The sequence below is a fragment of the Natrix helvetica genome (genome assembly GCF_964273705.1).
Source record: "Natrix helvetica genome assembly, chromosome: Z".
Lineage (NCBI taxonomy): Eukaryota > Metazoa > Chordata > Lepidosauria > Squamata > Natricidae > Natrix > Natrix helvetica.
In genome coordinates, this window is record NC_138554.1 from 84090661 (window position 1) to 84106231 (window position 15571).

Below are 15571 nucleotides of genomic sequence, written 5' to 3' on the forward strand. Positions count from 1 at the left end.
ACTTAGAGCGATGCTTTGCCTTGGACTCTGATTTAATTTTGGATGATATTTGGAACTCTGACACTCTGGTCTGGTTGACCTCTCTCTTTGATATCCGGTTGCTTTCTCATGTCATTGGTGTGCAATCAACCTTTGTGGCTACACGGATCCACTCAACGAATAAGTTCAGGATGTCCTGGTGGGCGGTTACCGGGGCAATTTGCTTGTCCAAGCTTGTTCTGAAAAATTGCACAAACAGCTGCTCTGGTAAATGGGGTAGCTTCCCTGTGACTCTCCTGAATTCACAGATATGTTATTTGATGGGTAACCCCCTCTGCTTTAAGTTTCTGAACTCATCTTCCTCCTCCACCTCCTAAAATCTGGTTTCTAGCAGTCATAGGAAGTCATCTATGTCTTGCAGTTGGGTGGCTCTCCTCTTGTGGAGGGCTGCTAGCTATTCCCTTGTTTCTCCCTCTAGCTCTTCGGCAATCGTATTCACCATGGCTCTGGGGGATGGGTAGAGGTGTCCATAGCATTCTAGGTGGTTCTCAGTTGAGTCAAGGAATAGAGCTAGCTGGTCTGATTCCCCATCAAATATTCCCCTGAAGCAGGGCGGTTCATTCATTACTGCTCCTCCCTCCCCTATTGGCCCCTATAAGTCTGCGCTTGATGTGGCTAGCCATCTAGTTCAGAGAGAGGGAGGGTTGCCAGCTCTGTGTGGGCTGACTGCTCTTTGGGAGAGGCACTGGCTGCAGTTTTGGGTTCCTTCTCCTCCTAATGGGTGGACAAGAGGGCATGCATCTTCTCACTTCAAAAGGATTGGATGTCCCTCCCCTCTCTTTTGGGCGGCATGATGGCCTCTCATCACAAACGGTGGCCCGATCAAATTCCTCCCTCAGTTGCTCTATCAAACTTCTCAGGGGTTCTATCAGGGACTTTGGCGGCCTGGCTTATTCCCAGTACCACATCCAATCCACTCTTGCCAGTTCACTCAAAAGTCTTCCCTTTTTCTGGGCATTGGGATGGGGGAACTCAAACTTAGCTGCTGTAAAGGTTAACTTCCACCAATACTCATCCCTTCTTGCTTTGGTCACTGGGGCAGGCATCTCAGCTTTGATGTCTGAGGAAGACTGCACTCTAGTTGCAATCAGGCTGCTGGGTCCTGGTGCTAGGTTGGAGGAAATCTCAGTTTCCCTTCTGATCACTTGGCGTACGCACTCTTTGGATAGTCTGCCCCAATGGTGAAATCTCCATTTTTTGCCAACCGGTTCTGTGGGCATGGTTTGGGAGGGTCATGTGACTGGGTGGGTGTGACCAACTTTTTTTCACCATTTAAAGCATTTTTTTCCCTGCTGGTTCAGGTTAATAGGCAGGAAAAAATGCTTTAAAAAGTGGGTGGGGAAAGCTTCTGACGATTGTGCGGTTCAGCAGTGAGCTCAGCGATCGTCGGAAGCTCCCCCCCCCCACTTTTTAAAGCATTTTTTCCTGCCTATTGGCTCGAACTCGCAGGGGAAAAACTTTAAAAAGTGTGTGTATGGGGTGGAATGCTTTAAAAAGAGAAAAAATGAGCTTCCAACAATTGCTGGCTCACTGCTGAGCCGCACCATCATCAGAAACTTTTCCCCCACTTTTTAAAGCATTTTTCCTGCCTATTTGCCCGAACCAGCAGGAAAAAAATGCTTTAAAAAGTGGGAAAAAAACTTCCAACGATCACAAGGATTAGCTGTGAATGTGCGATCTTTGGAACCTTTCCCCCCCACTTTTTAAAGCATTTTTTATATTAAAAATTCAGGAAACCCAGTAATTTTTAAAAAGGAGAGATAACTTGCTGTCAGGGTTCTGATGGATGCCCTAATTAATCCATGACCCTTGAGCCAAGTTTCAAAGGAAATCCAGTGATTTATTAGGAGCAATATGTCAGTAGTTCCTGAGCGGAGTTAGCTCTGCCCCATGTGATTTACGGCCCAACCATGACCTTGTTTCCCCCCTCCTCCCTGGGAATGTCATAAATCACATTCTCCGACAGATTACTTTCGCAGGCTGTAGAAACCCTGCCTCTCCAGCTGGTTCTAGTAACCTGGGATACAATCTGAAAAAAGGTATGTGTGGAATGTGCTTCTATTCATGGCAGCTGCCCCCTCCTGCCTATGGCAACTCGAAAGCAGGAGTGCTTTGCAAGTTGACCGTGTTCTTCCAGCGTTTCACTAAATATAAGAATGTCATCCAAGTAAACTAGGGCACCCTTGTAGGGAGGCTCTTGCAGCATCTCGTTGAATAGTTGCATGAATACGGCGGGGGCTCCTTGAAGCTCAAACGGCATGATTTTAAATTGGAAGCTGTCCAGCGGGCAGTTGAATTCCGTCTTCCATTCGTCCCCTTCCCTAATCCGTAAACCAGTAGTAGGCTTCTCTTAGGTTCAGCTTAGTGAACATCTTGCCCTTCACTAAGCGGCTTAGCATATCCTTCGTTAAGGGGAGGGGATAGTGTTCTCCATGCACACGGCATTAATTCTGTGAAAATCCATACAAAGCCTCATTCCCCCATGTTTTTTTCTCTTTGAATGGTACGAGGGCCACCACTTTGGATTTGGAGGGTTGAATGAAGCCCCTAGCTAAATTGGCATCAATGTATTTTCTCAACTCAGTCATTTCTTTAGGGATCATGAGGTACATTTTTGGTTTTGGCAACTTGGCTCTCATATGAACTCAATCACAAAGTCCGTAGGGTGGTGTGTTGGGGGGGAGGAAGTTGCAGTCCTGTTTGTTAAAGACGCTCATCAAATCCCAATATTCCTTTGGGTACCTGAGGTCAGCCAGGGATCTCATCTGTGGTGGCTGCAGCATTTTCCAGTCCGCTGGGGCTGCTGAGCGTCAGTGCCTGCTGGCATTTATTTGACAGAATTGGTGGCCATGGGCTAATGCCTATTGTTAGCTTTTGGTAGCCATCTTCCCACATGATGGTTGGGCCCCACTTGTCCAGCCAAGTGAGACCTAGTATGACCGATTCAGTCATTTTGGGGGCTACTATGAGCTCCCAGTAGCATCCCATCTCCAGTCTAACGAGCTCTATGACTAAGGTGGCTGGGGCTCCGCCTATTAGTTTCCTATCTACCTGCTCAAAGTGTATAGGTGTACCAGGGGTTTTGTGCTTATCCCTAGCTCTTGGACAATGGAGAGGCTGATCAGACACCTGTTGCAGCCAGTGTCTATGATGACCTTTACATCCCCTTGGGCCCCAGTTTCTGGCACTACTATCCAGGACTTAATGGAAAAGGGGTGGATGGCTTCACTTACTATCAGATCCTCTTCCCCACTGCTCCCACTGGTGGAGCTTGGAGGGGTCTCTGAAACGAGTTCCATCCTCTCCAGCGGAAAGGGGAGGGAACTCCAATGGCTTGTCGGGTGATCCTTCCCATGTCTGGTGGCTTCCTTGGGGTTTTCCTTCCAGAGATTCCGATGGAGTTTGAAGTTGAGGGACTGGGGCTAGAGCCAGGCACTTGGATACTCGGTGACCTTGCTGGCTGCATCGGAAGCACTTGATTGTTCCCGGCAGTTCTGGTTGCAGTGCTTCAGCTGGCTTTGCACGGGCTCAATGACCCAGACCCCTCTTAGCTGGTTTCTCTGGGGTGAGCTTCCAGTGCTGGTGGATCTCTAGGTCCATGGCTATGGCCATCTGGTACCATTCCTGTATGCAGTCTGGAACTCCCTTCCGCTTGCCTGAGGTCCTGGTCTAGTGCCTCTTTGAAGTAGTAGGCGAAGAGGCGTTCAGGCCAGTCTCTCAATTTCCCAGCTAGCCTTTACAATTCCCAGATGAGTTCTTTTGGGGGTCAGTTTGATTGCTTCAGGGCTTTGATTTGAGCTTCAGCTTCCTCTCTGTGGGATGTATCCTAAAATCAGGCCCTGAGCAGTTGCACGTCAACAGCGTCAACAGTCAACAGCGTCTTCTAGCTTGGCGGCTCTTTCATTGTGTAGCTGGGCTATCCCCTCCACAGCTTCCATCATGTTCTCAGCAATTACTGACATTATATCCTGATCAGTTCTGTACTGGTTCCCATAACAGTCAATGTGGGACCCAATCCAATTCAGGAAATAGACCAGCTTCCCGGGGGTTCTGTCAAATGTCACTCTGAACCACAGGGGAGGGTGCCTGGCAGTGCAGGCTGCAGGGTCAGTACAGGCTGTGGGACCAGGCTGGCATCCACTGATACTGCACCCACCCAGGGGGGATTTGGTCAGTGGGAGGCAGTCTGATGGCTGGCTAGCGATGGGGGGTATAGGGGCTTGGAAGTCCCAACAGTTCTTCCCACAAGCTGGATTGACTTAGAGGCCCTTGCTGCATGGCACTGACTCCTGCAGGAGCTGTCATCCCAATGGACTGAGCCCAGCGAGGGAGAATAAGACACTTGTGCCAAGTGAAATGAAATCTCCACTCCACTCTGGACAGTCGTGGCTCCTGGGTCCGGAGAGTGAATATGGGTTGAGCCAGGACTTGCCAGTTGGGGGAGGATATGTGATGCTTTCCATGCTGAGTTGGTCAAGCTGGTCCGGAAGACCTGCTAGTGGCTGGCTCTGCAATGGCGGCAGAAGACCCCATTTCCTGGAATCACTGGGCTCATGAGGCCTCATCCCTCTCCATTTGAAGGCTTGGGCATGCTCTGCTCTGCTCGTTGCAATCCAAGGTTCCTGAAACGTCGCCCCAATTGCCAGCTCCTGAAATGGTGTGGCTCCTATAGCTTCGCTCTGTCATAAAAAAATATTGCAATAAAAGAAACAGGAGATAGTAATATAGCAAATCAATTCTTACTTTAAGATTCAGAGGTTTATTTCTTTTTTTAAAAAAATAATTTTTATTGAACTTATTTAAATGTTAAAAAACAAAACACAAATTTCCACTCATTACAGTGAGTCCGTATCAGTTATATTAATATTCGTATTTACATAAGCTCTGTTTCTATATTCCCTAATACATATTCTCTAATCTACTCTATATTATATAGTCACTTAGAAGATAATAATATTTACAGATGTATACATTGTTTTATTTATTGTAGATAATACTTAATTCTTATACAGTATCTTGTGTCTATCATCCAGCCATTTATACCATCTACTCCATACTTTATAGTACTCCGATTCTTCTCTTTCCTTCAATTCCATGGTCAACCTCTCCATTTCTGCATACTCAAGTACCTTTCTTATTAACATTGCTTCTGAAGGGATATTATTCTGTTTCCAATTTTGAGCGAATACTATTCTTGTTACATTTAAGATATGTAATATTATATATTGGAATTTTTTCACATTTTACCACCCAGAATGCCCAATAGGAATAGTTCTGGTTTCCATTCAATCTTTTGTTCTGTGATTTGTTGCAGCCATTCCTTTATTTTAAGCCAATACTCTCTGGCTTTGGCACAAGTCCACCACATATGATAGAAGGTTCCTTGTTTATATCCACATCTCCAACATTCTGGTGAACAATTGGGAAACATTTTGGCCAATCTCGCTGGGGGTAAATGCCATTGATAGAACATTTTATACAAGTTTCCTTATAGGCTGCTGACAACATCAATTTATCATTTTTCTCCCATAATTTATCCCAATGATCTAATTTCTAGCCCAACTTATCATCATTTCCTTCACTGTTTCTTCTTCCTTTTTGTATCTTAGGAAGTAATTATATGCTTTGGTAATCATTCCCTCCTCCCCCCCAGAGGTTTATTTCATGAGCAATTTGAAACATGAACAGCCATCATAAAAAAACATTACTTACATCAATAACTCATTGCAATGAGGTCCAGAGACAATAGCTAGGTCCATCAAGGAATAGCTATGGCCAATGATTGCCTCAATCTGAGACCCATCTCCTTCTTTTATACCTTTCTTCTGACAGCCCCTCAGTAAATGGAATTTTACTGGTTACTTCTTTGTACTCTCATACTGGCCATCCGTTAGCATATACTTGCATGTACATGGGAAATCTGCAATTTTCAATTTCTTATTTCCCAGTGTTTCTAATGTTCCTAGTCCAAAATAGCTTCTGAAACTATCTATTTTGCAAATACTCATTATAAACTGCATTGCAGATTACAAATATCACATTATTCTTAGGAAATCATTCTAGCTGACACTTTAATATAAAGCGATTCATTTGAGTACTGCTATCATTTTGAGGCCTATATAATTTCAGCAAAAATCAAAACCCAGTTTTCCTCTTTTCAAAATCCCACCTCTTTGTTCTTCAGGACAACAGCAACAATTGATTTTAACAGAGCATATTAAAGCAAGCCCCTTAATTTATGTATTTCCTTTTTAAGTAAGCATCCTTCATGTAAGAATGAAAGAGGAATTAATTTTGATTCATAGCATTTCTTAGCAACAAGGTACTGTAAGATTAGCTGTTTAATCTGGCTGAAAGGTATTGTCCCTTTCTCTTGGAAGTGTAGCCATAATCACTGGGTGTCATGGATACAACTGATTGGGATCTATTGCCCTGAAGAGACCGGGAAGACAGTCTGGACGTCTGGGATATGATAGACCTTATGGAAGATGATCAACTGTCTTCCCGGTCTCTTCAGGGCAATAGATCCCAATAGGTCTCTTCAGGGCAATAGATCCCAATCAGTTGTATCCATGAAGAGTCTCTGGACTCTGCCACAGTGGCATGAGTGGTAACAGTCATAAGAGATACGGGGCAGAACCTAGGGCTTTAGTGAATATACATTTCTTGATTACCCTAAACATAATGCATAACAAAAACAAAATAGACAATACTGAGATTAAAAACAGCAAAAGTTTCCTCCTATGCCGGGAAGTAGGCCGGAGAGTGATCCAAAGATCCCTTCGTTGTCAAATGACCCATACAGAAGTAATAGGTCCTTCTTTGTAAGCCTTTACAGCTTGACGAAGCTTGTTAATATTTTCAAACAGGCTATGATTTCCATCAGGGATGAACACACAGCATGAAGTACCTATAGGTTTACATACTCCTCCCTCCTTTGCAAGCAACATATCAAGAGCTAACCTGTTCTGCAAGTCTGTGGTTCTCATAGCAGAAATCTCAGCCCCAACTATTTCAAAGCCACATTTACTAGTGATATTTTTTGCAAAGCAACATACAGTGGCTCAAGTGGGCAGACTGCATAAGATTTTGCCCAGAGTAATTCCGGATGTTGGAACTATATAATCCAATAACACTTTATGCTCATAACAAGGGTATTTGTGCCATGGAAAATATGCACAAGAGTCTCTTTTGGCAGGAAGACACCTTAATATTCTTCTGCGGTCATAATCAGTGATGGAGAAGTCACAGGGTCGAAATCGAGTGCTGTCAGGGAATGGCCTCCAAAGAGCAGTGGCCTTGATGGTGAAATTACAATAACTATATCCTACCATGGTGATGGCGCGACCCCTGACAGGAAAACCTTCGGATTCAAAACAAATGCTTCCTTCTCCTGCATGAAGCAGAGACAGAGATGGAAGGGCTGTTACAGAGTCTGTGCTTATCTCATGTGTAGCAGGAGGAAAGATTTTTTCTGGCATAAACTGAGTGAAACTATTTATGGTCTATTTATGACTATTTACATTTTCAATACTCATTTTGCAAACGTAGGTACCATTTTATCACTACCATCTGCATAGTTACATGCCTAGCATTCAGTTAATTTATGCATAGCATGCAGTACGATAGGATTCAACCAAATTCAAATGGGTATCTTTGGTAAGATCATCTGATCTGGCTTTCAATGTGGTATCTCTGTGTTTTTGTAGCAGAGAATTCTCTAGGCGTCTTTCATTTCGGGCATGATGGGTACCACATTTGATTTAATAGCTCGGGTTAAAGATTGTATTGCTTTAAAAAAATGGAGTGAGCTGCTAAGCAACAATAACCCAACTCTTGGCCATACTACAGGCTACAGGTCACTTCTAATACATGCAGTTACTCTTAGATGATGTTGAGCCTCCAGTACAGAAGCCTCCAGCAGATAGGTTGTGTAGATCTTATGCTGTTTGGAGCACAAATTATACAATGGTCGGGGGCAGAGGTTACTACACTTGCCTCCGTGATGGGTAAAGCTTCAGTCTTTGCCTTGGACTGGCCAACAGAATGTGGCCATGTTGCTTCTTCATCTGTGGTGGGTACCTTCTTACAGTGCTACACATACATCCCGGAAGGCAGGCCCTGGCACTTTATGGCTGTGTTGGTTGGCAGGATCTGGAATGGGCTCTTCCAATGAGGAGTCAAACAGTTCTTGAAATACCTTGACCAGCACCCACTTATCAGGCACCAAGGAGTGGCAAGGGTGCAGTGTTTCCTTAGGGAGTGCAGCAACAACCTGTGAATGACAGGACTTTAGAGTGATGATGAGAACACGACAATAGTCTAGCATGACACTGTCCAGAGCATGGATATCAAGCAATTTCCCAGAAGATGGGGGAGAGACAGACGTCCTCATGCAGCAGCCCATTATTACTTCATGAAGGGAGAGATGCGAAGAGGGCGTCATTCTCATAAACATTAGAGCCAATGGAAGACAGGCCATTTTAAAATGGTTTCTTCGCACAGCTTGGTGATCTTATTCTTCAGTGTTGCCTTCAAACATTCACAGCTGCCCGACGATTGCAGGTGGAAACTACAGTGACACTTTTGGTCTATTTGGAGGGCTTTACATGCCTCTTTGATTACCTAGTTAGCAAAGTGAGTGCCTCTGTCACTTCCTAAGTATATTGGAATGCCAAAATTATTTTAGGAGGCATTTGACCACTGTATGCTGGCTTTTGCATATGGGTAGGCCTCGATCCAGCCACTATACACACAGACAAGGACCAACACATATTCATATGAGCAGCATTTAGGCAACTGTATAAAGTCCATCTGAATATGCACAAAAGGACCCCATGGTGGGGGATGAGATCCTTGAGTAGTGGGGGTAGAATGACCTATATTATGTTGTTGCCCTTTTTCTGCAAGCTTCTGAAGCAAAGTAAGGGAATAATTCAAACTAGCCTCCAGTGAGGGGGAAGCCAGGAAGAGATCATCCACATACTGAATCAGTGTAGAATGCATAGGAAAGTCTATATCAGCCAAGTATTGGCACAAGATTTGAGAAAAAATAGAAGGGGATTCACAATAGCATTGAGGCAAACATTGCCAGCCATCGTATTGAAAAGCAAATAAGAACTGGAAATCAGGATGGATAGGGATGGAAAAGAAGGTAGAAGAGAGATCAGCTACAGTAAAATAACAAGCAGAAGCAGGGATTGAGGATAAGATGTTAGTGGGGTTGGGTACAGTGGGGTATGAAGGGAGGACAATGGAATTTACCTTTCTCAGGTCTTGAATGAGTATTTACTTGTCGACTTTTTTTGAACAGGTAAAATGGGGGTATTGCCTGGGCTCCGCGTAGGAACCAAAATGCTTTGCAGAAATAGAGATTCAATGATGGGACGGATGCCCTCCTGGGTTTCTTTAGAAATGGAGCATTGGGGAATACGAGAAAGGGACTTGGTAGGGTTGAGTTGGATACAGGCAGGCTCTGCAGAGCGGATGCGCACAACATCATTAGAATGGATGGACCAGAGAATTTCTGGAACCTTTGAAATCAATTCCTTTTGCATTTTGGTGAATGCAGAATCTGCATGGGAAGAAAGGGGAAGCAGAGGGGAATCCTCAGGGGGAGAGGAGAGACAAGCAAGGACTGGGTGATATAAGTCATCGGGTTAACAGTAAATGGTACAGACTAATTTACAAAGAAGGTCTCTTACTAAGAGGTTAATCGGGGACCAAGGGATAAGTAGTAAAGCATGATCTGTAGAAAGAGGGCCCAAAGAGACAACACTGGGTTTGCTAACGGGATGAGGGATAGCCACATTAGTGACCCCAACAGCATTAATGACCTCCTGGGATGGTTGCACATGAGGAAAATCCTTGGCCCATAGGGTGAAACATGTGGCTTCAGTGTCAATAAGTAGTTTTGTCGGGTGACCATCTATGGAAAGAACAACTTTGGGATGGCAAGGAGGGAGTGGCAAGGATATAGAGCAGTGATGGCGAACCTTTTTTGGCTCGCGTGCCACAAGTGGGGGGAGCGCATGGGGGTCAAGTGCAGGCGTGCCGCACCCATGATGCAACGCGCGACCCCCCATTTTTACATGTTTTTTTTGCCCTCCCCAGGCTCCAGGGGCTTTATAGGAGCCTGGGGAGGGCAAAAAGAGCCTCCCCGACCCCCCAGAGGCCCGCCGGAGGCTTCAGGGACCGTCCGAGGCTTCCCTGATGCCTTCGGAGCGCTTAAAACGACCCTCTGAGCAACCCGGAAGTCACTTCTGGTTTGCTCGGAGGGTGGTTTTAAGCGCTCCGAAGGCTTCAGGAACCGTCCGAGGCTTCCCTGAAGCCTTCGGAGCGCTCAAAAGGATCCTCTGAGCAAACCGGAAGTGACTTCCGGGTTGCTCGGAGGGTCGTTTTAAGTGCTCTGAAGGCGCCAGGGAAGCCTCGGACGGTCCCTGAAGCCTTTGGAATGCTTAAAACCACCCTCCGAGGAAACAGGAAGTCACTTCCGGTTTGCTCGGAGAGTTGTTTTAAGTGTTCCAAAGGCTTCAGGGAAGCCTCCGGACAGTCTCTGAAGCCTCCGGAGGCCCTCTGGGAGGGCGGGGGAGGCTCTTTTTGCCCTCCCCAGGCTCCTATAAAGCCTCTGGAGCCTGGGGAAGGCGAAATATGGCTTTTAAAAAGGTGAACTCAGATGGCCAGCGTGCGCATGCGCGCTGGCCAGCTGACAGGGCAGCGCCTCGCGTGCTCTGACAAATGGCTCCGCGTGCCACCTGTGGCATGCGTGCCACAGGTTCGCCATCACTGTTATATGGGTTAGGCACTCCTTAACGTTACTTAGAATGGTTCTAATCAATTCTGCCCAAATCCCCAAACCAAGGACGTAATATGTTAATACACTCAGTGGAATGGCAATAGCAAATGCCTTTCAGGGAAAAGAAATGAAAAAGGTTCTGTGGAAGATGTGTGGAAAAAAAAATCATTGTTAGTTATACTTGGGGGAGGGAAAGAAACCAGATTAATGATTATTTTGCCAGATTGTTACCCCTCATCACTGAACAAGCATAAGAAATTGCATATTCTATAATTCCAATGGGTAAAAAGATCGCATCATTTCTTTATGCATAAAATCCTTGTTGAACACATGAGTACATGGCTTTACTAATGTTGTGCAGAATCGTCTGGGTCCTCTGCTTTTGTTTTTTTCCTCTCCCCCCCTTTTTCTTCTTCTTAAAGCCTAGCTTGAATTTGCAGCTGCTGTTTTTTCCCCCCAACACAGACACACACAAACACACACACACACAACTCCCTCTACAAATGAGTCATATCCACATCTGAGTCTTTTGTACAGTTCCCAAAAATTGTGGGCTTGCAGCTTGCAAATAAACTAGAAAGCAGTTAAATCTTCTGTATCTTCAAATTTTACCCTGAAAATTCCAAAAGTTTGGCAAAAGTTTGCATGGTGGTGTCTAGGATGCCTTTACCAAATAATAGACATAACCATTCTAGACCAGGAGCCCCCCATCACAAAACAAGGGCACCTAACAGTAACGAGCAGAGGAAAGGAGATGGAAGAAAAGAAACACACATTAACTATATGGATAATGAATGTAATTTTGGACCACAGGCCAGCAGAAAAGCCTTCCTTATCTATGGAAAAGTGGGCAGGCTCAGATGTTTGTGGTTACATTAACATCCCACAAACAATCATGCATGCTACAAACCAGTCCCTTTGTCCTTTTAGTACATCTCAATCACTCAAACAATTAACTTTGTGGAAAGGGAACTTTATTACTTATGTTGCTTTCTTTTCCCTTTCTTTTCTCAGGCGGTCATGAGCACCAATAAAGGCAGGCACCTTCCTAACAGTGTGCTCCCGTTATGTATTGGAGAATGACCACCAAGGGGTAATAGGGATAGTGAGCCCTGTCAACAGCAACAAGACAGTCCTTATGTATGGAAAAGGCCCATTCTCTGTCAAACAAAATAATAGAAGACACGCTACCCCAGCAAACAAGCTGACCCTTATTTACGGGAATGGTGGTGTCCACAAGTAACAGGACCAACACACACAGAACAAAAATGTAAAGTATTGAAGCAGAAGGGGAATGGGGGAGACACTGAATAATTGGAAGCATATACAATAGTTACACCAACATGTGCAGTGAGAACATAGATATCTACTGGAAATCTAGTACCAGTACATCCCATCCAGTGTTGCATCCATCACACACAATCACAACAATGAGATCAACAAAAATAATCAATGATACAATAGTAATCACAAAAACCAAAACATTCAACTGGTCAAAAATAACTGCATAAAAACAACCTCTTCATCAAACACCTGCATAACCAGCAGGTTGAAAACTCCTCCTTTTTTTCCCATTACAAAACTTATTTTCTTGTAGGGTGTTGTTAATGGGGAAAGCACGCACTACTGCCAAAACGAGACCACATAATACAGAAGGACATGACCCTGATCCAATACAAGGAAGTGATCAGCTCCCAGGGGAGACTATGTTCGACCAGGTCCCAGCCACGGGATAAACCCCGACTGTTTTGCCAGCAGAATACATTGGGAAAAACACGGGCCTGTCCACCAAGCAAGTCTGGTTGTGACCCTTCCCTTGTGGCCAAATTCTGGGGCAGGTTCCACCCTTTCTTTCTAACTCACCCTATCTAGCTAACAGCAGTCCACCAAGGGACCAAATGGCTTACCTCTGATTCAAAGTAGATAGTTCGGGTGGGCTGGTGACCTGAAGTTTCAACACAAGGAACAGTCAGGGATTCTAGCTGGACAGCAGGTCTCTTCCAGGGACCATCTTTCCTGAGTCACGGCACCATTTTTTCATAAAAAATAATTCAATAAAAGAAACAGGAGACAGCAATACAGCAAACCAATTCTTACTTTAAGATTTAGATGTTTATTTCATGAGCAATTTGAAACATGAACAGCCATCATAACTAAATATTACTTATATCAATCCCACCTCCTTCTTTTATTCCTTTCTTATGACAACCCCTCAGTAAATGGAATTTTACTGAAATTACTTCCTTGTACTCTCATACTGGTCATCAATTAGCACGTACTTGCATATACATGGGAAATCTCCTAACCATCTGCTACTTTCAGTTCCTTATTTCCTAGCGTTCCCAATGTTCCTTGTCCAAAATAGCTTCTAAAACTATGTACTTTGCAAATACTCATTTTAAATTGCATTAGCACTGCAGATTACAAATATCACGTTATTCTTAGGAAATCATTCTAGCTGACACTTTAATATAGAGCAGTGATGGTGAACCTTTTTTGGCTCGCGTGCCACAAGTGGGGGGAGCGCAGGGGGGTCAAGTGCAGGTGTGCCGCACCCATAATGCAACGTGTGACCTCCCCCAGTGCGCATGCGCGCACAACGCCCCCCCCCCATTTTTACATTTTTTTGCCCTCCCCAGGCTCCAGGGGCTTTATAGGAGCCTGGGGAGGGCGAAAAGAGCCTCCCCCGACCCCCTGGAGGCCCGCCGGAGGCTTCAGGGATTGTCCGGAGGCTTCCCTGAAGCCTTCGGAGCGCTTAAAACCACCCTCCGAGCAAACCGGAAGTGACTTCCGGGTTGCTCGGAGGGTCGTTTTAAGCGCTCCGAAGGCATCAGGGAAGCCTCGGACGGTCCCTGAAGCCTTCGGAGCGCTTAAAACCACCCTCCGAGCAAACCGGGAGTGACTTCCGGGTTGCTCGGAGGATCGTTTTAAGCATTCCAAAGGCTTCAGGGAAGCCTCGGACGGTCCCTGAAGGCTTTGGAACGCTTAAAACGACCCTCTGAGCAACCCGGAAGTCACTTCCGGTTTGCTCGGAGGGTGGTTTTAAGCGTTCCGAAGGCTTCAGGGACAGTCCCTGAAGCCTCCGGGGGGGCGGGGGGTTCTTTTCGCCCTCCCCAGGCTCCTAAAAAGCCTCTGCAGCCTGGGGAAGGCAAAAAATAGCTTTTAAAAAGGTGAATTCAGTTGGCCAGCGCGCGCATGCGCGCTGGCCAGCTGACAGAGCAGCGCCTCGCATGCCCTGACAAATGGCTCCGCATGCCACTTGTGGCACGCGTGCCATAGGTTCGCCATCACGGATATAGAGCAATTCATTTGAGTCCTGCTATTATTTTGAGGCCTATATAATTTCAGCAAAAATCAAAACTCAGTTTTCCTCTTTTTACAGCCCCATAGGGAAGGATCCAACTGAGTGATCTATCAGGCCACCAGCTCTTTGGGCTGGGCGCCTCGCTGACACTCAGCCTCCACGGCCTCTGCTGCTGCTGCCACATTCTCCAAAGGGGAGTAGATGGTTTCGAGGATGACCTCTGAACTAGTCCTCGTAACTCCTTCCGTAATTGCTTTCTTCTTCTCCATCTTTCCTGAGTCTTTGCACTGCCTGGCAATCAGGTGAGCACTTGGAGCTCAGGATCCCAGACATCACCTTGCAGAGCTGGGTTGCGTTTTTAAGGGAGATTCAGGTTAATGTCAGGGTTCCAAGTAACATCCCCAACCAAGTAAGACTCTGAGGTAGGCATTCCCTCAAAGTTCCATTTTATTACAGATGTCATATTGGCACATCTGTGAAAACCTGAATCAGATGTCTCCCGGGTTTTCCCCGCCCAAAGGAAAGTCAAAATCCCTTCTCCTGCACCCACATGTCGATCACATGGTCCAATCAGATCACCATCCTAACTGGAGTTGTTTCCCAGTCACGCCTCTCCAGGTGCAGGCTAAACATCTTTGACTCCAGTGAAAAAATGGTGTTATGGCTAATATCTCACCCAATCCCCATCCAACCCTCCTCCCAGTTCCCACAGCATGCCCATCCACCAAATATGGCAGCCCTGAAGATGGCCTCCAGGGCTGACAGCAGACTTCAAAGGTTAATTAAAACTGCAGAAAAAACAATTGCTACCAGCCTGCCTTCCATTGAAGACGTGTATACTGCACAAGTCAAAAAGAGAGCTGTGAAAATATCTAAAGACCCCTCACATTCTGGACATAAATTGTTTCAACTTCTATCCTCAAAATGACACTATAGGGCACTGCACACCAGAACAACTAGACAAAAGGACATTTTTTTCCTGAATGCCATCACTCTGCTAAACAACTAATTCCCACAACACTTTCAAATTATTTAATGTATTGCTATTATTCTTCTCATCCTTCCTATTACCTATCTCCTCCCACTTATGACTATAATCTTATTGCTTGTATCTCTATGATTTATATTATTTTATTTGTTTCCTAGTATGATTTGATTACTTATTTAGTAACTATGACTATCACTAAGTGTGGTGTCTTATGATTCTTGATGAATGTATTTTCCCTTTTATGTACACTGAGAGCATATGCACCAGACAAATTACTTGTGTGTCCAATCACACTTGGCCAATAAAGAATTCTATTTTATTCTATTCGAAGAGATTGAATCAATTCTGCTGATAACACAAAGCTATGGGGAGTGGGGGGTGGATTTCTAACACTTTGGAAAATAGACTCAAATTTTAGAAGGCTGTTGATAGACTTGAACATTGG

The 15571-nt window shown here is 45.2% G+C and overlaps 1 protein-coding gene across 5 annotated transcripts in view; it reads left to right on the forward strand.

The window, feature by feature from the left end:
* The window catches only part of LARS2 (leucyl-tRNA synthetase 2, mitochondrial), a 176028-nt gene that overhangs the window by 37716 nt on the left and 122741 nt on the right, over nt 1-15571 (forward strand). Inside the window, exon 1 of one of the 5 annotated variants that reach the window (XM_081933361.1) lies at nt 14316-14440. The exons of the other annotated variants lie outside the window; for them this stretch is intronic. Coding sequence (XP_081789487.1) covers nt 14340-14440 — 101 coding nt within the window. The 5' untranslated portion in view covers nt 14316-14339. Of the gene's footprint in view, nt 1-14315; nt 14441-15571 lie in introns of those variants that run through there. 5 annotated transcript variants of the gene reach the window in all.